Raw genomic sequence first — 23169 nt, forward strand, 5'->3', positions numbered from 1 at the left:
TGAAAATAACCCTTTAGATTGCATTCAAAGCACAGCTTGATCCAGTTTAATTTTTATAAAGTTTGTATAAATGCCATAAATATTAGATAAGTCGATAAGTAACAAAAATTTTGAGGACTTTGCAAGCTTAGTTTAGCTGTTTGTTTCGTAGTAATTGAGTGAACCGAAATCTTAAGCGGCAGCCGGGTCCTTCTTGGTCTTCTCCTTCTTGCCCTTTTGTTTCTCGGCGGCAGCCAGCTCCAGATCAATAGGAGCGGGCTTGACGAACGGGATCTCGTCCTGGAACTTGGCCGGCATGTACTTCTTCAGTGGCTCCGGCACCTTTATGCCCGTCTGCGTCTGATGGGTCTCGAGAATGGCGCAGATGACGCGAGTGGCGGCGCACATCGTGGCGTTCAGCATGTGCACGTAGTCGACGGCGGCGTTCATCTTCTTGGTCTGGCCGTAGCGCACCAGCAGGCGACGGGCCTGGTAGTCCAAGCAGTTGGAGCACGAGACGAGCTCTCTGTAGGCACCGCTGCCGCCGAACCAGGCCTCCAGATCCAGCTTCTTTGAGGCGGCATGGTTGAGGGCACCGGACACGATGTTAACCACGCGGTATGGAATGCCCAGCGACTGGCAGAACTGCTCGGCATTGCCGATCATCTCGTCCATCATCTCCCAGGACTTGTTGTCGTGCGGGGAGGTGAGCACGAACTGTTCCACCTTCTCGAACTGATGGACGCGGAAGATGCCGCGTGTGTCGCGACCATGGGAGCCCACCTCCTGGCGGAAGCAGGTGGACAGACCGGCGTATTTGATGGGCAGCGAAGCCTCTGGCAGCCACTCATCGCGATGGTAGGCGGCAATGGGCTGCTCCGAGGTGGCGATCAGGTACTTCTCGTCAACGCCCACCTCCTCAGCTTTCTCGCTGCCCTTGCCCACCACCTTGTACAGCTCCTCGTCGAACTGCGATAGCTGGGCCACCTCCTGCATCACCTCCTTGCGCATGAAGAAGGGTGTATAGAGGGGAACATAATCGCGGGCATACAGCAGATGCAATGCATGTTGGATGAGGGCCTGCTCCAGGAAGACGGCGGCTCCGGTGAGGAAGTAACCACGTCCGCCCGACACCACGGCTCCCTTCTCGGCGTTCATGCCATCGATCATCACGATGAGGTCGACGTGCGAGTACTTGCCGCGCTTTGCGCAGTCGCCAAAGGTCCGCTCGACGCGGTTCTCCTCCTCGTCATTAGACACGGGTACGGACTCGTGCAGGTGGTTGCCCACCTCCCGCAGAGAGGTGTTCCTCGTCTGCTCGGCCAGCTCCAGAGATTTTTGGTTCTCCGTCATGGCATTGTCGATGAGGATGCGTAGCTGCTTAATCTGGTTGACGGTCAGTGGCTGCAAGGTTTCGGCCACGATCTCAGTGAGATCCTGAATAACGTCGGCCGGCGGATCCTCGCTCATGGCGCCCACCGGCTCCTTCTTCTTCATCTTCTCGCCGATCACCTTGCTGCAGACGTTCTTCACCTTGTTCAGGTTGTCCGCGCGGTGACGGCACTGACGCCACTCCAAGTCCTTGGCGATCACGGTCTCCACAAGCGCCACATCCTTGAAGCGCTTCTTCTGGTTATCGCGCACGGCGTCGGGATTGCCGCCCTTGTCGCTGCGAAACAGATCCAGATCCAGCACCATGTTAGTTACGCTTTAGTTCAGTTTCAGTCGCGGATTAGTTTCGATTCGCTCGCAGTTTGTCGGCGTTTTCACAACGTGGCTGGCTTTTTGCGTCAGCTGGCAAGTGTTGGAAAGCGCATGGTCGTTTTGCATTTGGGGGTATTTTGATGGTGACGAATTGCATTGTTGTGAGTCATTGTATTCTGGTTAGTTCTTGAGTGATCCTAAATATACATCAACTTATACATATGACAAATCTAGACTGATGATTACGCAGATTATTAATTATAAAAAGCAATTTTTAATTGAAATATATTGGTATATATTTATATAAGTTTTTTTTTTACAAATATGTTAATGGTGATTTTAAAGTTTGAGTATTAGCATCGGTTAATTTTATCTATTTGGTAAGTTATTGTTATTATTGGTAGATTTTGAAAATTTTCAGTTGCGTAGGTTTTTATTTTATCTACGTTTTTCCGAGAGTATTTATGTAAAAATTATGAGTGTTATTTGGCTCAAAGATAGCTTATTAGCATAATAGTTTTCTTCGACACCATCCAAAACTAAGCTGCCGCTCACTCACAACACTGTCAGTTGGAACGGCATCGGCTCTGCTTTTACCAGCTGTTCAAAAATTGTCCAATTGGAGAACACAAGGAACTCCCAAAAATGAGCTTCATTGATCAGGAAGTTACGGAGTTCCGGGCCAAATGTGAGAAGCAGGTGCCGCACACGAAGATCATAATTTGCTCCAGCTCTTTGATCCGAGTCGACATTTACCCGGAGCGGCCCAACCGATCGATGACCGTGTGCCTGCGTTTCCCACAAAACTATCCACGGAGCACTCCCATCCTGGTGGAGCTGAAGAGTCGCGTGTACTCCGACATACTGCTGACCGAGCTCACCCGGCTGATCGACGACTATGCGCGGGACTTCATCGGCAAGCCACAGGCGCTCCTGGTCCTGGCCTTTGCCCAACAGTATTTATCGGATAATCCACTCTGCGTGTGCCTGGACGAGATCAAGCAGCTGAGGGCGGACATCAAGAGTGGGGGCACCACCACGGAGAGTCAGCTAAAGTTGAAACAGCGGAACAGGAGCGTGGAGCTGGTGGCCAGGGGAGGCCTCTACACATACAGAGTAACGGCCGTCGTGCCGGACAGCTATCCAATGCAGAGTGTGGAGTTGCGTGGCCAGGAATCCAATCTCCCGGCCGTGCTCGTGCGCTACCTAAACGGCCAGTCGCGTGAGATTGCCCGCCAGTGCGTGGAGCCCCCGATCCGGCTAAGCAAGGAGGCACTGGCCAATTTTCGGCCCGTCAGAAGCCTGCAACGATCGCTCAAATTCTGCCTGGAGGCCACGCGGGACTTTCACATCGAATTGTGCCCCATTTGTGATAATACCGTTCTGCCTGAGGATCCGCAGGACATAGACATGGACGATAATGCGGACAACTTCATCGAGCGCGTCTACTGTGGCCATTTGTTCCACCAGGGCTGCCTTAAGAAGTACCTGTCGGAGCCCCCGTTTCCCAAGGGCGGCAAAATCTGCCCGGCCCAGCGTCGCCATCCGCGATCGGATGCCCAGACCTACATGGGGAGGACCCAGGGCGGAGGTGGCTCCTCCACCGTGTCCAGGACTCCGGACGATGCTGGTGTGTGCGGCATTAAGCTGGCCCACGATCGCTGGGTGGTCAGCGTGAAGACCGCTGAGGCTAGATGGGCCCAGAAACAGGCTCGCCAGAGGGAACTGGAGGAGGTGGTCGACTTCCTGCAATAACAGAGTATTCAACTCGCGAACAGCTTTCTGTGTATGGTTATGTATTTTGTGATTTATATTCGAATACGCTTATATTACTAATAATGAAATAAATAAAGTGAAGATGAAGTGCGACTAGGTTTGTTTTGAGTAATGGTCCTGAGCACAATGCAGTGCAACAGTCTTTTTCATCTCGACTTTTAGATTCTAAACGAATATACTATCGGAATTCAATGGTTATAAATTATCTAGTCTTTGTATACCTTTTTATGGTAGCAGAAAATCATATTGAATTTGATCAAATTCTGCGAAAGTGTATAAGGAAACGTGTGTGTGTTAAATGTTCGCCTCTGTTTTTGTTTCACAAATCTTCTAAATCAGGAGAAACATAAAACAGAACTAGGCGTTGTAGTTTTTTCTAGGTGTCAAGAATTCGCTGGAAGCCCCTTGGGTGTAGGCTTATTAGGATAAACTTCAGAAATCCGTGACTATTTCGTCGTCCTCGTACCGCTTGATGGGATCCCCCTTGATCAGCGATGAAATTAGGCTGTAAGGGCAAGAATAAGGGAGCTTAATAAAGGTGAACAGGAGTTCCAAAGTAAATCACAACTCACCAGTAAAGCCCCACAAAGAACATGACAAAGTAGTAGCCCAGGTAGATCATACAGTTTCGCAGGTGGACCTTCAGCAATCCTCGGCTGTGTATGTCGACGGGGTCGTAGACACCCAGGCTATCGCGTCGCTGGCGATGAAGTTCGTAGAACAGCCAAATTACCATCGGCAGGTTGAGCAGGAACATCACCCAGTGGCCACCGATGAGAAGGAGACCGCAGAGCAGGGCGTGCGATCCGAACTTGGGTATGACCCAGAAGTTGAGTCGCCGGCAACACTCCTGGGCATTCAGATAGTCGCACTCCAGATCCGCCAGCGTTAGGACCTTCAAATTAATTTCACTCCTTAATATTGTTTATCTAATAGAAATCGAAACTCACATAGTAAATCAGGAGCAGAAGGATGGCTCCGTAGACCAACAGGGTTATACAAAAGGTGGCTGTTTCGGGCAGAAACATAATTGCACTATAGTAACACTTTTTCACTTATAAATATAGGGTTTTTCTTAGTTAATTACAGATTTTGTAGCATTTCGCGTTTGATTTGTTTTTAATTAAGAAAATGTACTATTAATGGCCATACTGCATTTGAAAACCCAGTGCTGCGAAGCGGCACGGTCGAAATTCTTTGTAATTAATCGATTTCTTGCGATAATTTTCGACATAACAACCCGGTGAACGGCCACACTGGTTCCAAAATCATAACAAACCGTTGATTTTTTATTTGGGAAAAAATTCCTTTTTTTTTAAACTTAAGTGATCCCTAATAGAAATCCCGGCAATGCAGACTTCCGGCTCTAATGCTATCCTGTCCCTGAGGCGGTTCGTCCTGCTCGCCAGGCGCCAGTTGTCAGCTTCGGCACAATCCGCGTTCTCCGGCTCCCAAACAAATGCCCAACCAATTCCCCCATCGCCTGATAAATTTGGCGACAAAATGCGGGGATGGCAGCTGCACAATTACGGTGACATCGACGAGCTGCAGCTCTCCGAGAAGGTGAAGATTCCCCAGATCCGCAGCTCTAACGAGTGCCTGGTCCGAATACGAACGACAGCTGTGAATCCTATCGACCTGGCGATGCTTCGTGGTTATGGAGCCGCTGTGCTGAACAAGATGCGCTGCAAGCCCGGCGATGGCATCGAATTCCCCCTCATCCTGGGCCGCGAGTTCTGCGGCGAACTGGTGCAGACGGGCATGGGGGTTCCCTCGGATTCGCTGCCCCTGGGAGCCCGCGTCTGGGGAGTGGTTCCCTTACAGGCCGGCGTGGGAGCCCATGCTGAATACGTAGCCGTGCCTTCATACTGTGTAAGTGGTTATGTTACTCCTAAAGATCGATCAGCTAATCATAGGCAGTTTTCTCATTACAGCTCGCTCCGGCCCCCAAAGAACTGGATGACAGTGAGGCGGCTAGCGTGTTGTATGCCGGTCTGACGGCATGGTCGGGCCTGTATATCACTGGCGGTCTGGGTGGTCCATGCGGGGCAGCCACATCTTCCGGCGGTGGAGCCCACAAGCGTGTCTTGGTTCTGGGCGGCTCCGGAGGTGTTGGCTCCCTGGCCATACAAATCCTGAAGTCACAAAAAGTGCAAGTTCTCGCAACCTGCAGCGAAAACGCCGTGGAAATGGTTCGGAATCTGGGCGCCGACTTCGTGGTGGACTACAACAACAGCGAGTCCATGCAGGAGCTGTGCAAATATGCACCCTACGACATCGTACTGGACTGTTCCGGCCAAGGAGGTCAGAAGGCGGCTGAATCGAACTTCGACTTCCGGCAGTACATCACCTTCTCATCTCCGCTGCTGGCAAACATCGATAAGCAGGGATTAGGTCTGGGGGCGCTGCAGAATGTGTTTGACTTGGTCCAGACCAATGTGAAGTCATTCTCGCAACGCGGAGGACTTGTAAAGTGGGGTTTCTTTAGTCCCGCACCGCAGGGCATTCAATTCCTACAAAAACTGGTGGAGCAGCGGAAGGTGAGTATAGTTGTCTTGAGTTTTTCTGTAGAATAATCCGCTCCTGTCCTTTAAGCTGATGCCGCTGATCGATAGCAGCTACGAATTCTGTGATCTGCCTAAGGCCTTTGAAAAGATGAAAGGCGGACACTTGCGGGGCAAGATTGTGGTGAAAGTCTGAGGGAAAACAGGCGAATGACCGTCTGATAACGTTGTTTCTGTTCCATTAAAGACTTGTTTTGGTTAATTAAATTCGAACAGAAAACTACTTTATGAAACAGCGTAACGTTGACGCAATTCAATTACATCGACACCGCTCACTCGCAGTTCAAAGACTGTAATTGCATGCCAGTCCACTGACGTATTTGATTACTTTTAATATAAATTAAATCGCTGATCTGCCTGATTAGATGGCTGGCGTTCGTCAAGGATCACCTTTAAATCACCGTGAAAATCCATATATCTGCAGCGACCGGACTGAAGGGCAACTGGTCGTCAGGTAGTTGCAGCTCAAGTGATTAAACTGCGGCGGGCATACTTACTACCACTCGCTGGTCGTGCGCCGATCGTAAAACTATTCTCGGATCAATATTGACGCAGCACGACGCACGCCAGCGGTCTGCGAAAATTTCCGTGCGTCTAATTTTATTCCATCGCCTGCCTGGCTAGCTGCCCCTCCATCGGCCAATACCCAGGTTCCTTATCAAACATTGAGTGGATGGCGGGGCGTTGGCGATTCCGCAGCACGCGGCCTGATCGCTCCAATCACATCGTTCACAAGCGTTCGCAACGCTTCCGAGCATCGAAACATGACCAGCTCGCTATCGCCAAGGTCGAGGCTTTCCAAAACCCAAAAAAAAAAGCCATTATCATCCGACATTCGCCGGCAAAGAAAGCGAAGAATGCACGCGTCTCTGTTTTGTTTTGGTTTTTATTAATAGCTCTTAATTTGTTACTGGGCCGTGGTTCTTGATAACATCGAAATTGACTATCTGTTGCTAGCTGATTTCGAAATACTCTATATTATGATATTTAGCTATGTATATAGATAAGACATAAATAAACTGCTTAAGATAGTTGTTTATTGTGAAAAATAGATCAAAAAAGTGTAGCAAAATGAACCAAGGAATCAATATACCCTAGATAGAGTACTAATATAGATTGCTAAGGAGAAATTTAGTTGTCACAGAGCTTTCTAAAGACCTTGAAATCCCAGCCTTATCTAATGTCTGAATAAAATTAGCTATTATTGGGAAAAATTGTCAAGGCAGTAACAAACCTGAGGACTTGAGATATGTAAGCGCTGTCCAGAGAACTTGTATTAAACATAATACGGTCATGTCTCATCCATTAAGCGATTTCGTATGTACTTGATAATAGAGCTTCGTCAACGTCTTTACAATTGTTTTTCCCATGTTATTTCCCTTTGACGCAATAAAATTCTACAAAATTGTTGAGGTAGCACCAGGAAGCTATGTAGGAAATGTTTTTTTCCTCGAAAATTGTTTGAGTAATCATCCAATCCTTGCAGTCTACTATACGAAACTAATGCAACCGCGAGTGGGTTTTGTGGCATTTTTTTGAAATTATTTGCATCTGATTAAAAGGAAATGGGTCTCCTAAATACGCATTGATTTTGTCTAGTGTATTAATTAGATTTATATTAGCATTTTAAGCAGTGAAACGGAGAGGGAAATTGTATAAGCTGTATGACATTATCAAGGATGCGTGTTGTTTTGGAAATTTTTTTCAATCCAAGAGGCCTTGACTGTGCTAACGTCATACGCATACAAAATGATGTGATGAATATAGTCAGTTTTCTATATGAGTCCGAACACGAAAGTCAGTTATTTTTACACTTTCACGAGAATTTAAAAACCGAAATTACTTACGTTTTCGTGCCTAATCAAACTAAATTCACAAGTAAAAACTAAATTTATAATGGATAAGAAAAAGCCCTCATTGCTGCCCTATATAATGGACTTGCTCAGTCGTCAGCCACATCTATGTGAGTAATATTTGAGAAAGAGAGAAATTTTTTTTAAATTAGTAAAATTAACTGTCTTTTATCTCTACATAATAATAATTTCTAAAAATGTATACGAAAAGAGATGAAAAGCATTTTAATTTTGTAACGTTTTCGCACTTTTCCCGCAGTCACCTCCAAGGAAGAGTTGATCGAGGGCATCAGGGATGTTGTGCTCGAGGAGCACATAACTCCATTTGGCACCCTCCAGCAAGCTGTGGACTTTTCCTTGGATGTGGGCGTCAGTCTGGGCATCCTCTCTTTGACCGACGAGAGGGTCCGTATGCCCTTCAACTACCGGAAGGGCCCATCCAAAAAAAAACTACCCGCTGGTACCCGGATCTCGCCCCAAGAGGGACGCCGGGCCATCAAGCAGCGGATGCCAAAGGCAAGGCCACCGAAGCCGTTGGCCAAAGTCGTGGGGAAAAGGTGCGCTAAGCCACGAAAGGCCGTCGACAAGGCCAATACAAGGAATAAGACGGGCAAGGCAGCACAGAAGAAACCGTGCTAGAGAAAGCTAAGTCCAAGTGAATGAGCTGACCCTGACAATAAATCACCGTACCGTACGTCGATACGTATCCGGGGCTTGTTATTGAACCCGTCGGGCGGGCTTCTGAGTTAACTGGGTTAACTAGACGATGTCAGCTCCGTTGGCATACACTTGGACTAATTACCAGGGCAGGGGCACAAACAAAAATCTACAAATAGGGGGGTGCCACCTGTCCTGTCCTTCTCGCCGGCGCGTTTTCCAATTGATTTGTTCGAAGTTAGAGGCGAGTTTTGCATGAAAATGAATTATTCAGGGACTGGCGGTGGTGATTTTGTTGTTTTTGTAAAAATAATTAGATCGGTGAGTTTATTGAGTGCTGTGGCTACGGCGAAAATTAAGAATGCGACTTTTGGTGGCCACCGTTCCCCCCCTGTCCTCGCGAACCATATATATAAAAGGAATTCGGCTAGTGCAGTACTTGTTCAGTCTCTCTGCGGAACAAGTCGGATCCATACGTGCCACCAAAAGGATATATAAACTCACTTTAACAACAAGGACCTCTTATCCCAGCCAATATTCATATCCTGGCTACCTCCAACGGAATACAACAAGGATACGCGATCAGTGAGCTAATGTGATAAAGGTGACCGTTGAAAAGTGATTTACCTTATCCAAAATCAAACGTCTTTCCGATTAAGTTACACACAAAATGTGAGTCAAGTGCAGAAAATCAAAAGTGGCGTGTTCCCTAACATGCGATCAATTTTTTTCTAATGAAAATCAAATTATAAACTCAAAGGCGTACAAAACTTCGCCAGGATATCTTGCTATTCAAAGAGCAAGTGACAAGTGACTACTTATCATTAATTCAAAGAATTGTTTTAAGTATACCTAATAGAAATGGTGTGGTTTTTCAACAACCTAAAAGTGCTTAACTAATGCCAACGATTTGGGAACTGTTTTTAAGTGATATACCCATATAAAATAAAGTTGAGAAAACTTCAAATAAAATAAAAGGATTTGCTTTATTAATTTTTTTGTGAAAAAAAGGATTTTATGAAAAAAGGATAAAGATCCTTTGATATTAAAATAAAATCCAAGAATTTAAGAATCACATTTCTGGCCATAATAAAGTTTTTAAAAATTTTATCTGTGATTTAATAAAATAAAAACTAATTAACGAACTCAAATCACAAAATCGTTTCGCGATAAGCCCTTGAGAAATTAAAAATGTTGTGTTTATACAATAATCATTAATTCTCTAAACACTTCGTATTCGGGAAACCTTTGATCCCACCAGACAACTTAGTGAGTGTGTGAGGTTCACTATTTGCCTTCTGGCACGCGTCACATTCGTTGATTCGAGTGTTAGCATAGCATATTGGGGGAATATTCTATCGAAGCTTATCGGGACCAGCCCCCTCTGCGTCCCCAATTCCAGTCCCAATCCCAATCCCAATCCCGTCCAGGTGCAGTGCACGCTGTCGAGTGCTGGGCGACTATCTCGAGAGCCGACTCCCGTAACTTGGCAACAGGAAACCCAGTGACCCGTACTCGGCTCCTCCCTCCTCCGGATTGAATTGGATTGTGCCGAGTAGGCGAATCGTACGATCGCTGCATATAGTTTTTTATGGGGAATAAAAGGTGACTGCTGCTGCAGTGGTTCCTTATCAGCTAAATTATTTAAATCAAGTAGAGAGCATCGACTGCGATCAAGTACTCATTACTCATGAAATGCCGATTGAGCACTATGGGCTTTATCTAAACATCTAAGATTAGTTGAGCGATTTTAAAAGCTTAGTGCTTTGAATTTCAAGCTACAGAAATTCTGAAAACTTCAGATATATTTATTACATATTGAAAATTGAGTACATAGTAACATTTTGGCAATTTAATAATTTTTTTAATCTATAGGTACTTAGGTACATATGTCTACCAAATTGTGTGACAAATCATACAAATAAATACTAATCATTATTAATATTGTTGTTGATTGTTGTTGATTGTTTTAATTTTTTGTTTTCTTGTGAATGCTTTGACAATCTTGCTTACAAAACTTAATGCTGGCTATCAGAAGATTAAATTGGTTAACATTGTTTGTATTCCTGTAAAAAAACTGAAGGTTAAATTGCATAATAAATTTCATGTTTTATTTTTAATAGAGATAAGAATAAATTAAATTTTAAGTTTTATCATGGGATTTCATAAAAAATAATTCATGAAGGATAAATAAAAAACAAATTCATAAAAAGCCAGAACTGTATTCTAAGATTTTATTAATTTTTTATTTATCGCATATTTTGATAGTTATTAGTTTCTTATTATTTCCATTTAAAATATGTAAATTGTAATAATGTTGCTATCAACTAAAGCTGTTTAACCAATTATCTAGATCTTTGTATAGTTGAGCCAAATAGAGACTGAGCCAAAAGAAAGCAAGCGAAAGTATGACCAATAAGGAGAAAGCCCAGGAGGATACGGCGGCGGGCGAAGATGGCGACATTGTGATCTCGGGTCTGTCCGGAAAATTGCCGGAGAGCAGTAACATCGAGGAGTTTAAGTACAACCTGCTAAATGGCATCGACATGGTCACAGATGAACCGCGACGATGGGAAGCAGGTTGGTTCCATTTTAATGATATAAGGTTTACAAAATAGGCTTGCCAGAAACCATTAAGCTTTTATTGCCCCACCTAAAAAGCAGAACAAAACCTCTAAATTGTGTGACTCATAGCCCTTGAGTTTCATTTTTGGGTTAAACATTTTTATTCCCTCCAATCTGTGGCAGCGACGGCTCGATCTCCTTCGGTCGCTGAAATAATTCCCAACTGGTTATAGCAAACTTTCAGTAAAGAGTCCCTGGATGGCCGGGATCCATTATGTCTCGAGCTTGGCTTCAGTTGTGGAGTGAAAACTTACGCAATGGAGCTAAAGTGAAGAGAACATATCCGAGGCAATTTTTTTAGTGCCTGGCCGCATTTGCCGCCGGGCCGTAAACAATCAATTTCAAACTGGTTTAGCTTAGTTGACGGGTTATTGGCAGCTGCCATTTGATCCTGTCTTTATTTTTCAAATGAAAACATTGCGTAACGTTTTCGTCTTGTTCTACTGGTTACTTGGGAAACAAAGTAATCGAAATAAATTAATAAAAGTCTGAAGCAATGTCTTTCTAAATTTAACTTGAATTTGTAGTTTTCCAAGCTGTTATTTAATTTTAATTTTAAGATATTAATTAAATTCCTGGTTGTTAAACAAACACTTTACTTGATTGATATGGAAATAAAGAATATTTCACACATTGGTTCGCAAATATGATTTAATATATTACATTTATTGTGCAATGGTTAAATATAAACTACTTGTTTTTTCAAATGTTTATTTATTTTAATCCTCCGCCTTTGAAAAGGCATCTATGGACTCCCCGAGCGCATGGCCAAAATGAAGGACACCGATCTGGAGAAGTTCGACGACAAGTTTTTCAGCGTCCACCAGAAGCAGGCGGAGCTTATGGACCCGTGCATGCGGATGCTACTGGAGCTCACCCACGAGGCGATCATCGACGCGGGCATCAATCCCGTCCAGCTGCGGGGCAGCCGGACCGGCGTCTACATTGGCCTGTCCTTCGTGGAGACGGAGCACGAAATACCCAACATGGAGCCGAGCAGCATCAATGGCTATTGCCTGACGGGATGTGCACGGGCCATGTTCGCCAACCGGATTTCCTACACGTTCGACTTCAAGGGTCCCAGCTTCATTGTGGACACCGCCTGCTCCAGTTCGCTGGTGGCCCTAAATCACGCCTTCGCGGACATGCGGGCTGGTCGCTGTGATTACGCCCTGGTGGCGGGCGTAAATCTCATCCTGAAGCCCATTTTTGCCCTCCAGTTCCTCAGGCTGGGCATCGTCAGCCACGACGGCGCCTGCAAGACCTTCGATGCGGCGGCCAACGGCTATGCCCGGGCGGACACCTGTGCCGTGGTCCTGCTCCAGCGGCGGAGGGACGCCAAACGGGTGTACGCCAGCATCCTGAATGTCCGCACCAACACGGACGGGTTCAAGGAGCAGGGCGTGACCTTTCCGGACGGACGCATGCAGCAGGCCCTCCTGGAGGAAACGTACAGTGAGATCGGCCTCAATCCGGATGAGGTGGTCTACGTGGAGGCCCACGGCAGTGGCACGCCCGTGGGCGATGACCAGGAGGCCAACATGCTGGGCAACTTCTTTTGCCGGCCATCGCGACCAAATCCGCTCCTCATTGGCTCCGTAAAGTCCAACATGGGCCACGCGGAGCCGGCCTCTGGGGTGAGTGCGCTGGCCAAGATGATAATCGCCATGGAGGAGGGGATAATCCCAAAGAACCTGCACTACCGTACCCCGAATCCTTCGGTTCCGGCCTTGGTCGAGGGCCGTCTCAAGGTGGTGGACCGAAATATGCCCTGGCAGGGCGGCATCGTGGGCCTGAACTCCTTTGGCTTCGGAGGAGCCAATGCCCATGTGGTGCTCAAATCGCATGCCAAAACCAAAGTTCCTAGGACATCCTCAAAGGCAGCGGGAGCGGAGCAATCCCTGAGACTAGTCATCTGCTCCGGCCGCACAGAGGAGGCAGTGCAGCAGTTATTGAAGGTGGCCACAGAGCAGCGTCACGACCAGGAGTTGCTGACCCTCATCAACGACATCCACTCGCATCCGATTCCCCTGCATCCCTTCCGGGGCTACGCTGTCCTCGGCTCCAGTGGATCCGTTAAGGAGGAGGTGCTGCCATACGAGGAGGAGGAGCGACCCATCTGGTTCGTCTACGCCGGCATGGGCAGTCAGTGGGCCAGCATGGCCAAGGATCTCATGCAGCTGGAGGTGTTCCGAAAGTCCATACAGCATTGCGCCGAGGTGAGTTGATATCTGGTTTTAATGTTGTTGACATTTTTGCTGCACAGGTATAAAGACCTTTCATTCATCCCAGGTACCCAGGTATCCCTTATTCGTAAGCATTGCATACTTAGAGGTGATATCTTCTTCCCTTTCTCTTCTCGTAAAATTCCCAACTGGTTATAGTATTGATCGAATAGAGAGACCCTTGATTGAGGTTGCACAGTTACTCTGGTTTCTCTTCAATTGTCGAATAAATCTTTCGCCTTTTACTAAAGATTTCCGTGGAGAGGAGCACTCTAATGAGTCTAAACGGAATTTTTTCTCAGTGCCCTGTTGGCTTATGCCTCCGGGGCCATAAATAATATATTACATTGGTTTATAAGCAAATCAAAATATAACCATTGCTACTTTCTCTTGCTTAATTTGTTTGACTTGTGTTCAAACTAGCTTATAGAAAATACAGAAACAGTATTTTCAAAGGAAAAAAGAATTTTTAATTAAAGAATTACTAACTAGTCAATGGCATTACTATCATAATTCAAACTTATACTAAACATTTTAAGGTCGACTGGTGTTTATTGTACTTTTTACTGCAATAAAACGAAATTTATTTTTTTGTATACAAATATTATTATAAGTATTTGAGTCAGATATTACTTAAAAGCAAGCCGTTGATCGGTTTTTAAACTATTCCTGATCTCTGGTGTATATCGTTTAATAATTCCCAACTGGTTCTAGCAAATATTGAACAGAGAAGACCTTTCTTCGGAACTAAAAGTTACTCTGGTTTCTCTTCAATTGTCGAATAAATCTTTCGCCTTTTACTAAAGATTTCCGTGGAGAGGAACACTCTAATGAGTCTAAATTGAATTTTTGCTTAGAGCCCCTTAGATGTATTTCTTGAGGGGTCATGAAAAATAAATAGTAACGTAGTTATTCTATTGATCATTGTCAATTATACCTTTGCATGAACCTTTGGAATTGCAAATTATTACAACAAACCAACCATTATTATTAAGCTGATCCAAGCCAACCAAAAGAGTTTAATGAAACTGTTAAAACTATTTGACAGAGGTAAACCAGTTACCTTGAATATATATATTGCATCTTTATTTTCATTATCAAGCTTATCGCAAATAATGTAAGCTTTGACACTACTGATTAGGCTTTTGTATATATATATAATATGTTATATATTGGAGAATATAGTTTAGTTAATAGTTAACAAAATAAATGAATGCCTATATAAATTGGTATTGTTTTTAAAGTTCAAGTACCTAATTAAACATTTTTTTCCCCCAAATGTTGCATTAATTTATAACCTAACTTTACTTCATCTAAACTTCTTTCAGGTTTTGGCGAAGGTTGACTTTGATCTTATAGATGTGCTGACTCGATCCACGGATAGTACCTTCGACAACATGCTGTACTCCTTCGTCTCTGTGTCCGCCGTACAGGTGGCTTTGACCGATCTGCTCCGGACGCTGGACATCCGGCCAGATGGAATCGTTGGCCACTCGGCCGGTGAGCTGGGCGCCGCCTACATGGACGGTTGTCTTACGGCGGAGCAAACGGTGTTGGCCGCCTACTGGCGTGGCCGGAGTGTCCTGGACACTCCGGATTTGCCGCGCGGGAAGATGGCAGCTGTGGGTCTCAGCTGGGAACAGATCGGTTCGCATATCCCAGCGGATTGCTATCCAGTGTGCCACAACAGCGATGACAATTGCACGGTGTCTGGGCCACCGGCCTCAATGGATGCGATGGTGAAGAAGCTCACGGAGGAGGGCATCTTTGTGAGGGAGGTGGGATCCGGGGGCTATGCCTTCCACAGTCCATATATCGAAGGAGCAGCTCCGAAGCTACGCAAAAATCTGGAGAAACTTATCACGGAGCCCAAAAAGAGAAGTCAGCGATGGCTGAGCACCAGCGTCAAAGAAACGGAGTGGGAAACCAAGAAGAATCATCTCGCCTCCGCTGACTACTTTATAAACAACCTGATCTCGCCTGTGCTCTTCCACCAAGCCATCAAGAAGATCCCACAGAACGCCCTGATTGTGGAGATTGCACCCCACGGACTCTTCCGGGCGATTCTCCGCTCCCTGAGTCCGCAGATCAGCTATGTGAGCCTCATGCAGCGGGGTCATGCCAACAACTTTGAGTTCCTCTTGAGCCAGTTGGGCAGACTCTACGCCGCCGGCGGACATCCTCAGATCCTGAAGATCTCTCCAGCCGTAACCTACCCCGTTTCCCGGGGCACACCCATGCTGGCCTCCCTGGTGGGCTGGGATCACTCGCAGAAGTGGAACTACCCCAAGTTTAAGGGCGGACGGCAAGCTGGTCAACTGAGTGTGGAACTGGATTTGGGCAAGGAGGAAAATGCCTATCTGGCGGGACACACGATCGACGGCAGGATCCTGTTCCCGGCCACCGGCTACATGACCCTGGCCTGGATGAGTCTGGCCCAACAGCAGGGATTGGACTATCTGCGCACGCCCGTGCTCTTCGAGGATGTGGTCTTTCATCGGGCCACGATCCTTGGAATGAGCACTGTGGTGAAACTAACACTCAACTTCTTTCCCGGCAGCAGTGCCTTTGAAATCTGCGAGGGCAGCAGCCTGGTGGCCTCGGGAAAGATCCGTCTGGTGACCAATGTGCAGCAGGAGCAGCTTCAACTGGCATCACTACCGGGCACAGCTGGCTCTAACAAACTAAGCACCAAGGATATCTACAAGGAGCTAAGGCTGAGGGGCTACGACTACAGTGGTGTTTTCCAGGTGTGTTTTCGGCCTTGTGAATACAATAAATATTTAATTAAACAAATTTTTGTATAATCTTGCAATAATTATTTTCAACGCGGTAAAAGAAACATTTTCAACCCTACAAAGTACACAAACTCCTGATCAGCTTCTCTATCCATCTAGCCATGTCCGTTTGTCCGTTTCTAAGCAAGCTAGTATCTCAGTCTTGAATGAAACATTTTATTAAATTAAGTCGGAATTGCTTAGCTGATTTTCAAATTATAAAAATGTATTTCAACTTGTAGGCTTAGTGTTTCAGAATTATGTTTTTAATTGGAAAAAAAGAAAAAAAACGGCATAGCTCTTTTGTTTTTGTATATATAGTTTTTTTTATTGTTTTTAAATGAATATTAATAACACTAGTTAATAGTATAAAACTTGTTACTTGTTGTCATATTTTTAATACAATAACTTTGTCAGGGCATTTTAGAGTCGGACATTGCGGCGGTAACGGGTCGCCTGCAGTGGGCGGATAACTGGATCAGCTTCATGGACAGCATGTTGCAGTTTCGCATCCTGAGCAACGACATCCGTGAAGCTGTACGTTCCCACTGGAATCGAGAGGGCCCTGATCGATCCCCTGAAGCATCCTGGAGCTGGCCAAGAAGCACCAGCAAAAGCTGACCGTCAACTGGCACCGCAACATATCGGTAGTGCAGTGTGGTGGCGTCGAGATCCACAAGATGAAAACCGCTCAGACACAGCGGCGATCTGGCGGCCAATCTGCGCCCAGCTTGGAGCGTTATAGATTTTGGCCACATTTCCAGCACTTGGGTCAGCGGGAGGACCAGCAGAAGTCTAGGAGCACGGCCCTGGCGGTGGCCATTCAACTGGTGATCGAGAATAGCGGTGGTGCTGTGAAGCTGAAGGGCGTGGAACTGGCTGGAACTCGAAGCAGTTTGGATACTCTGAGTGCTCCGCAGCTCCTAGAACTAATTGAACGAGAACCCATTCTGGTAGGTGACTTGGCGGTGGTCACCACATCGTCTCATGAATCGGAGCTTAGAGAACAGCTCAAGGAACAGGGCATAAGGGTGATGGCCAAAGATATCTCAGCAGGGGCCGTGGAACAGCAATGCCATTTTGTCTACGCTGTGGACATTCTGGCCAAAAACTCTCTCAAGGATCTGCAGCACTGCTTGGATAGCCTCAAGTCCGAGGGCGGGATTTCTGCTCCTGGAGGAGACGGCCAGCAGGTATAACATAATAGGTAAAGAGAAGTTGAGCAAACTTAAGTTGGTGCCTGTTTTCGAGCAGTTCTTTGGCACAGATCGAGTTCTTGTCCTGGCCAGAAAGCCACCGAGTGTTAGCCTCACTCAATCCCTAACCCTTCAACTGACCAACAGGAAATTTAAGTGGGTCAACGAACTAAAGGGTGCTTTGGTCAAGGCCCAGGCTGACCAGAGCAATCTCTACTTGGTGGCACAGGGAGAACCCAACTTCCGGAGCCTTGGGCCTGATGAACTGCCTGAAGCGGGAGGCAGCAGGAAACTGCCTTCGCCTGTACTTCATCCTAGACGAAGGTCTGCCTCCATTTTCCCTGGAAGAACCATTCTACGCCGATCAGTTGGCCAAGGATCTGGTCATCAATGTGTACAGAAATGGAAGCTGGGGCAGCTACCGCCACCTGAAGATGGAAGCCCAACCGCCTCTGCTGCCCGTGGAGCAGGCCTATGTGAATACCCTGGTCAAGGGCGATCTCTCCTCGCTCCGCTGGATCGAGAGTCCGCGTCCGAGTGCCAGCCAGTCGCTCTTGGAACCCTGCACCGTTTACTATGCCCCACTCAATTTCCGCGATGTTATGCTGGCCTCGGGCAAACTGGGTGTGGATGCCCTGCCCGGGGATTTGGCTCATCAGGATTGCGTTTTAGGACTTGAGTTCGCTGGCAGGGACTCGCGTGGGCGTCGCGTCATGGCCATGGTCACTGCCAAGTCACTGGCCACCAACTGCTTGGCCAACAAGAACCTGCTCTGGGAAATCCCTGCGAAGTGGACCATGGAGCAGGCTTCGACGGTGCCCTGTGTTTATGCCACAGTTTACTATGCCCTGGTGGTGAGGGGACAGATGAGGAGGGGTGAGAGGATCCTCGTTCACGCCGGCTCCGGAGGAGTGGGTCAGGCGGCCATCTCGGTGGCTCTCGCCCATGGACTGACCGTCTTCACCACCGTGGGCAGCAAGGAGAAGCGCGAGTTCCTGCTGAAGCGATTCCCCAAACTGCAGGCTCGTCACATTGGCAACTCCCGGGACACCTCCTTCGAGCAACTGGTCATGGGTGAAACCCATGGCAGTGGAGTGGAACTGGTGCTCAACTCCCTGTCCGAGGAGAAGCTGCAGGCCTCCATTCGCTGCCTGGCTCTGAACGGACGCTTCCTGGAGATCGGCAAATTCGACCTGAGCAACAACACTCCGATGGGCATGTCCGTGTTCCTCAAGAACACCTCCTTCCACGGCATCCTGCTGGACAGTGTGATGGAGGGCGAGGAGCAGATGCAGCTCACGGTGGCCAAATTGGTGGCGGAGGGCATTGAGAGTGGTGCTGTGCAGCCACTGCCAACTACGGTCTTTGCGGAGCAGGAGATCGAGAAGGCGTTCCGTTTCATGGCCTCTGGCAAGCACATTGGCAAGGTGGTGGTCAAAGTGCGCCTGGAGGAGGAGCAGCCGGCAGCTCTGCCGCGTCTCCGCCAGATTCAGGCCATCCCAAGATCCTATATGCACCCGGAAAAGAGCTACATCTTGGTCGGTGGCCTCGGGGGATTCGGTTTGGAGCTGGCCAACTGGCTGGTCTCCCGAGGAGCTCGCTTCCTGGTCCTGAGTTCACGATCCGGGGTGAAGAGCGGCTATCAAGCTCTGATGATTAGTCGCTGGCATAACCGGGGTGTCCAGGTGCAGATCGATACCAACGATGTGACCACGGCTGTGGGCTGCCAGCGACTCCTGGCGGTGAGCAATAAACTGGCCCTGGTTGGGGGCATCTTCAACCTGGCGGCTGTGCTACGCGATGGCCTCATCGAGGATCAGAGTGCGAAGAACTTTGAGAAGGTGACGGCACCCAAGCTGTTGGCCACTCAACACCTGGACAAGATCTCGCGGGACATTTGCCCCGCCCTGGAGTACTTTGTGTGCTTCTCCAGCGTGTCCTGTGGCCGGGGAAATATGGGGCAGACCAACTACGGCCTGGCCAACTCCACCATGGAGCGGATCTGCGAGCAGCGGCAGGAGTACGGATATCCGGGCACAGCCATTCAGTGGGGAGCCATCGGCGACACCGGCCTGATCATCGAGCACATGGGCACCAACGAAACGGTGGTGGGCGGCACTCTGCCCCAGCGGATGAACAGCTGCCTGGACACGCTGGACCTGTTCCTGCAGCAGCCCCATCCCGTCATGGCCTCCATGGTGGTGGCCGAGAAGCGCAAGTCGGAGCAGGCCAGCCGGATGAGTCTGATCGCCACCATAGCGAACATCATGGGGCTGCGGGATGTGAAGAGTGTCTCCGATAGGACAACCCTCTTCGACCTGGGCATGGACTCGCTGATGAGCACGGAGATCAAGCAGACTCTGGAGCGGCACTTTGACTTGGTTCTGAGCGCCCAGGAGATCCGCCAGCTGACCTTCAGTGCCCTGCGGCATATCGACTCCCAGGAGTCCAGGGAATCTGTCTCCTCCAAGTCCACCGTAGCCAATTCAACCACTGCAACGACTCCATCCAATGGGCTGGCCCGCGTGGAGGTGCAGCCACAGAGCGACGAGACGCGCAAGGTATTCGCCAAGGAAGTATTACCCCAGGAGGTGATGGTCCGCCTCCGGTCGAAGGCGCCGGTGGCCAGCGAGGAGCCGGCCGTTTTCTTCCTGGCCCCCATCGAGGGCTTCACCATAGCCGTGGAGGCGCTGGCCTCCTCGCTCACCTGCCCCGCCTACGGGCTGCAGTGCACGGAGCACGTGCCCCTCGAGTCCATTGAGGCCTGTGCCGCCTACTATCTCCGCCAGATCCAGAAGCTGCAGCCCTTGGGGCCCTACCACATCGTGGGCTACTCCTACGGCTGTCTGCTGGCCCACGCCATCGGGGTGGCGCTGGAGCAGCGCCGCTTCGGCGTCAAGGTCATCATGCTGGACGGAGCGCCCACCATGGCCAGCGGCTACGTCCAGGAGGCCAAGAAGCAGACGGACGACCTCAACCGCCAGCAGTCCATGACTCTGGCCTACTTTGGCGCCCTGCTCGCCGATGTGGACTACAACCAGGTACCGACTTGGGCTTAGCTTCGCTTGATCTTTAACCCTTAAATACTTGGAATTTTAACAGCTACTGCAACTGCTCGATGGAGTGCTGACATGGCCCTCCAAGCTGGACAAACTGGCCGACACTCTGGCCGGGCACACGAAGCAAACCAGAGAAGTGGTGAGTCATAAGGTGTTTTTGGTAATACAAAATATATTTAAATCACAATCCTTCCAAAGGCAGTATTTTATATATATTTAAATTTGTTTTCCTTTATGTGTAATGGATTTTTTTGGCTTAACACTACTAAACATATATTTAAGTGATGATCAATTCAAACAAAAATTAGTTCTAACACTTATAGACTTAGTTAACTCATAAACACTCGTACTTAAAAGTGAGCTTATATTTATTTAAATACTTGTTGCCTGGAGTACAAGTGTTTATTATTATTGCCGGAAATAAGTGCCTTTATATACTCAGGTCAAACACATCACTGGAAATTACTGCCGTTCAAAATAATAAATCTTAAAATGTTATTGATCCTTAAAAAGTTTATATTATTATTATTTTGACTTTTGACTATTTTCCAACAGATCAAGAAAGCCGCCTGTATGTTCAAACAGAAGCTACTACTTTCTGAAAGTTACAAGGGCGCCAAGCAGCTGCACAGCGATGTGGTACTGATCAAGTCAGCGGAGCACAATGCGATAATGGCTCAGGATTATGGCCTCAAGGAGGTATGTGCTGCTCATGTCAAATCCACACAAATTTTTATAAAATTTATCCTTTTCGATCTGTAGATTTGCAGTGCCCAGATCGATATGCATGTGGTGGAGGGCACACATCGGACTTTCCTCAAGGAGCCGCACACTCTTCAGATCATCGAACGCGTCCTGAGGAAGCGTCCCTAGTGGAGGACCTGTAGCTTTTAGTCCTATTAATACGATTATGTTGATGATTTATTCTGTAGCTCCTAAAGTATCCCCTAACCATACCAATACACGTAGCAATCTCGTATTGATTGTTTAAGCATGACCAGCTTTAAATAATATAGTCGGACTTTGCTAACTTTAACTTTGGTAAACCGAATTATATCTACATAAGTGGTTTGATATTGATAAAAACACTTTTTCTTCCTTTAAATATTGTCACGCTCTTTAAACTTATATTTTAAAAAGTTTTAACTTGCATTTGTTCTAAATCAAAATTAAAACTAGAGTCTAATTAATTTGTTTACTTAAAAATTAAATCGTCTTTTAACTTTTTTTTTTGTTTGGTAAAGTTTATAATCTTATAGAATTTAGTTTTCAATATTTTACTGTTGCCTAAAACCCTTATAGCCATAATATTTAATGGGGCAAATCGGTTAGAGTAGTTCGCCTGTGTTTCAAATTTTACTAGCAATCTAAACTCGCGTGGCACTCGCATGATTTTCTCGATGAATCACAATCACACCAATCCGGACGATCTGACCTGTGCTGGCTGGCTGGCTGGCTTTATTGACCTGCTGAAGCAGACTTCGGTGTACCTTTCCATAGATAATTGCCTCCCACTATATCGCGCCTCTGATCTCGCCAGACGATTAATCGACGAAAAAGTGGTCCGACTTTGGCGGGCAAATCAAAATTTCTACATCTCCGTCACGCACACAACAGCTGACCACTTATCGCTGTTAATGCGAATTTAAGCGCCGCACAGAGTGCAGCAACAACAACAGAGGTTTACAGCGCCCGCCAAAGTTATAAACAGCAAATATAACAGTAACAACAAGGAAGCAAGACGACTTGGGTAAGCCGAAGTTTACAGACCCTTTTAAAGAAAGCGAACATATGTTTGCTACCAAGTCCAAACTTCAATGGGTATGACCGTAAAAATGGAATGAAGTGCTGAGCATTTTTATTAAAAACAGAAAAGTTTATTCATATTTTAATGATTATTTTTAATTTATTAAAAATATTATACTGTTTTAAAAATACTTCAAAAGCAAATAGTAATATTTAAGAAAAATCTTTAAAATTATTATTATTATCTAAAAACCTAACCGAAATAAAAAACAAATAAAAAGAGTTTACTGCATTCAATGAGTAAGCAAACAGTAGATCCACTAGCTAAATTTAACCTTGAACCTGTAGAACTGATCGAATAAATTGCTTGGAAACAGATGCTTATCTAGTGGATCTACAAGGTCGGGAATGACAGTCCAAACAGCGTAACGAATCCGTGGTACCCTCTGCAAGGGCATGCGAACAGCAGCCCTGCTATAATCTTAACAGAGAGCGCAAAGAGAGAGCAGAGCTGCGAAAAGCTCTCTGCCGACGTCGACGTCGCGTCGGCGGGCGTCGTATAAAAGCCGGCGCTCACCTGATTCTCGCATTTCCGTTTGTAGCAGCCCCAGCCCGCCGTTGTCGTGTTTTACTTAAACGCTACGCTACGTATTAAATGCAAAATTTAACCGTGTGTGGCAAAGTAATTTGCAAAACCTAACAGCCAAATAACGGTGGAACGGAGAACTTTCAGTCGAAAGCAAAGTGCCCGAAAATTTCTGGATTTCTCGAGTGATTTACGTTGTGGTTATAACGGTTTCCCCACTCAGTCAGGACCAACTGTAAAGGAGCCTACATATATCCACCACCACCCCGCCCGCTCTAATCCAAAAACTCGAAAAACAGCTGTAGAGCAATCGCCTGATTTCTAGGTATGTACAAAAAATGGCAGCCGCAGGAATAAAACAGCCGCCCCTATCCCTGAGTTTGTGTGTGTGTGCCTGTGTGTGAAAGAGAAAATGAAAACGA

The 23169-nt window shown here is 47.0% G+C and overlaps 6 protein-coding genes and 2 non-coding genes across 8 annotated transcripts; 6 read left to right on the forward strand and 2 right to left on the reverse strand.

Annotated features, from left to right (window-relative positions):
- Positions 1–18: 18 nt before the first annotated feature.
- LOC128263178 (serine--tRNA ligase, cytoplasmic) lies at positions 19–1801 on the reverse strand. The gene has a single exon (XM_052997939.1). The coding sequence runs from the start codon at positions 1675–1677 to the stop codon at positions 172–174; it is 1506 nt and encodes a 501-aa protein (XP_052853899.1). The 5' UTR covers positions 1678–1801; the 3' UTR covers positions 19–171.
- A 397-nt stretch (positions 1802–2198) lies between these two features.
- On the forward strand, positions 2199–3571 carry LOC128263183 (uncharacterized). Its single transcript, XM_052997948.1, has one exon. It carries the CDS (start codon positions 2329–2331, stop codon positions 3436–3438), a length of 1110 nt encoding a protein of 369 aa, XP_052853908.1. The 5' UTR covers positions 2199–2328; the 3' UTR covers positions 3439–3571.
- Positions 3463–4615, reverse strand: LOC128263189 (protein cornichon homolog 4). The gene is made up of 3 exons (XM_052997955.1): positions 4410–4615; positions 4032–4354; positions 3463–3964 (listed from the first exon to the last, which is right to left on the reverse strand). Exons 1-3 carry the CDS (start codon positions 4485–4487, stop codon positions 3892–3894), a joined length of 474 nt encoding a protein of 157 aa, XP_052853915.1. The 5' UTR covers positions 4488–4615; the 3' UTR covers positions 3463–3891.
- Positions 4616–4688: 73 nt separating this feature from the next.
- Positions 4689–6256, forward strand: LOC128263180 (reticulon-4-interacting protein 1 homolog, mitochondrial). The gene is made up of 3 exons (XM_052997944.1): positions 4689–5331; positions 5394–5999; positions 6055–6256. The coding sequence occupies exons 1-3, from the start codon at positions 4810–4812 to the stop codon at positions 6157–6159; spliced, it is 1233 nt and encodes a 410-aa protein (XP_052853904.1). The 5' UTR covers positions 4689–4809; the 3' UTR covers positions 6160–6256.
- A 1483-nt stretch (positions 6257–7739) lies between these two features.
- Positions 7740–8582, forward strand: LOC128263191 (uncharacterized). The gene is made up of 2 exons (XM_052997957.1): positions 7740–7986; positions 8136–8582. The coding sequence occupies exons 1-2, from the start codon at positions 7920–7922 to the stop codon at positions 8513–8515; spliced, it is 447 nt and encodes a 148-aa protein (XP_052853917.1). The 5' UTR covers positions 7740–7919; the 3' UTR covers positions 8516–8582.
- Positions 8583–8699: 117 nt separating this feature from the next.
- On the forward strand, positions 8700–21410 carry LOC128263165 (fatty acid synthase). The gene is given in 12 exon segments (XM_052997914.1): positions 8700–9205; positions 10887–11113; positions 11900–13377; positions 14712–16133; positions 16578–16694; positions 16696–16746; positions 16748–17317; positions 17319–17597; positions 17599–20397; positions 20459–20554; positions 20971–21114; positions 21178–21410. Coding segments are annotated over 11 exon segments (7239 nt in total). The 5' UTR covers positions 8700–9205; positions 10887–10941; the 3' UTR covers positions 21289–21410.
- Positions 13583–13701, forward strand: LOC128263582 (U5 spliceosomal RNA). Its single transcript, XR_008268450.1, has one exon. It is a non-coding gene; the product is annotated as a U5 spliceosomal RNA (small nuclear RNA).
- LOC128263579 (U5 spliceosomal RNA) lies at positions 14138–14255 on the forward strand. Its single transcript, XR_008268447.1, has one exon. It is a non-coding gene; the product is annotated as a U5 spliceosomal RNA (small nuclear RNA).
- Positions 21411–23169: the final 1759 nt, after the last annotated feature.

This window comes from Drosophila gunungcola, unplaced genomic scaffold (genome assembly GCF_025200985.1).
Source record: "Drosophila gunungcola strain Sukarami unplaced genomic scaffold, Dgunungcola_SK_2 000001F, whole genome shotgun sequence".
NCBI lineage: Eukaryota > Metazoa > Arthropoda > Insecta > Diptera > Drosophilidae > Drosophila > Drosophila gunungcola.

Excerpts from the sequence above, each read along its gene's own strand:
- LOC128263180 (XM_052997944.1), top strand. The coding sequence starts at position 4,810 with ATGCAGACTTCCGGCTCTAATGCTATCCTGTCCCTGAGGCGGTTCGTC. Across the intron at positions 5,332-5,393 it reads TAGCCGTGCCTTCATACTGT|CTCGCTCCGGCCCCCAAAGA; the intron begins GTAAGTGGTTAT and ends TTCTCATTACAG. Across the intron at positions 6,000-6,054 it reads AACTGGTGGAGCAGCGGAAG|CTGATGCCGCTGATCGATAG; the intron begins GTGAGTATAGTT and ends CTGTCCTTTAAG.
- LOC128263189 (XM_052997955.1), bottom strand. The coding sequence starts at position 4,487 with ATGTTTCTGCCCGAAACAGCCACCTTTTGTATAACCCTGTTGGTCTAC. Across the intron at positions 4,355-4,409 it reads TTCTGCTCCTGATTTACTAT|GTCCTAACGCTGGCGGATCT; the intron begins GTGAGTTTCGAT and ends ATTAATTTGAAG. Across the intron at positions 3,965-4,031 it reads TTCTTTGTGGGGCTTTACTG|CCTAATTTCATCGCTGATCA; the intron begins GTGAGTTGTGAT and ends TTGCCCTTACAG.
- LOC128263183 (XM_052997948.1), top strand. The coding sequence starts at position 2,329 with ATGAGCTTCATTGATCAGGAAGTTACGGAGTTCCGGGCCAAATGTGAG.
- LOC128263178 (XM_052997939.1), bottom strand. The coding sequence starts at position 1,677 with ATGGTGCTGGATCTGGATCTGTTTCGCAGCGACAAGGGCGGCAATCCC.
- LOC128263191 (XM_052997957.1), top strand. The coding sequence starts at position 7,920 with ATGGATAAGAAAAAGCCCTCATTGCTGCCCTATATAATGGACTTGCTC. Across the intron at positions 7,987-8,135 it reads CAGTCGTCAGCCACATCTAT|TCACCTCCAAGGAAGAGTTG; the intron begins GTGAGTAATATT and ends CTTTTCCCGCAG.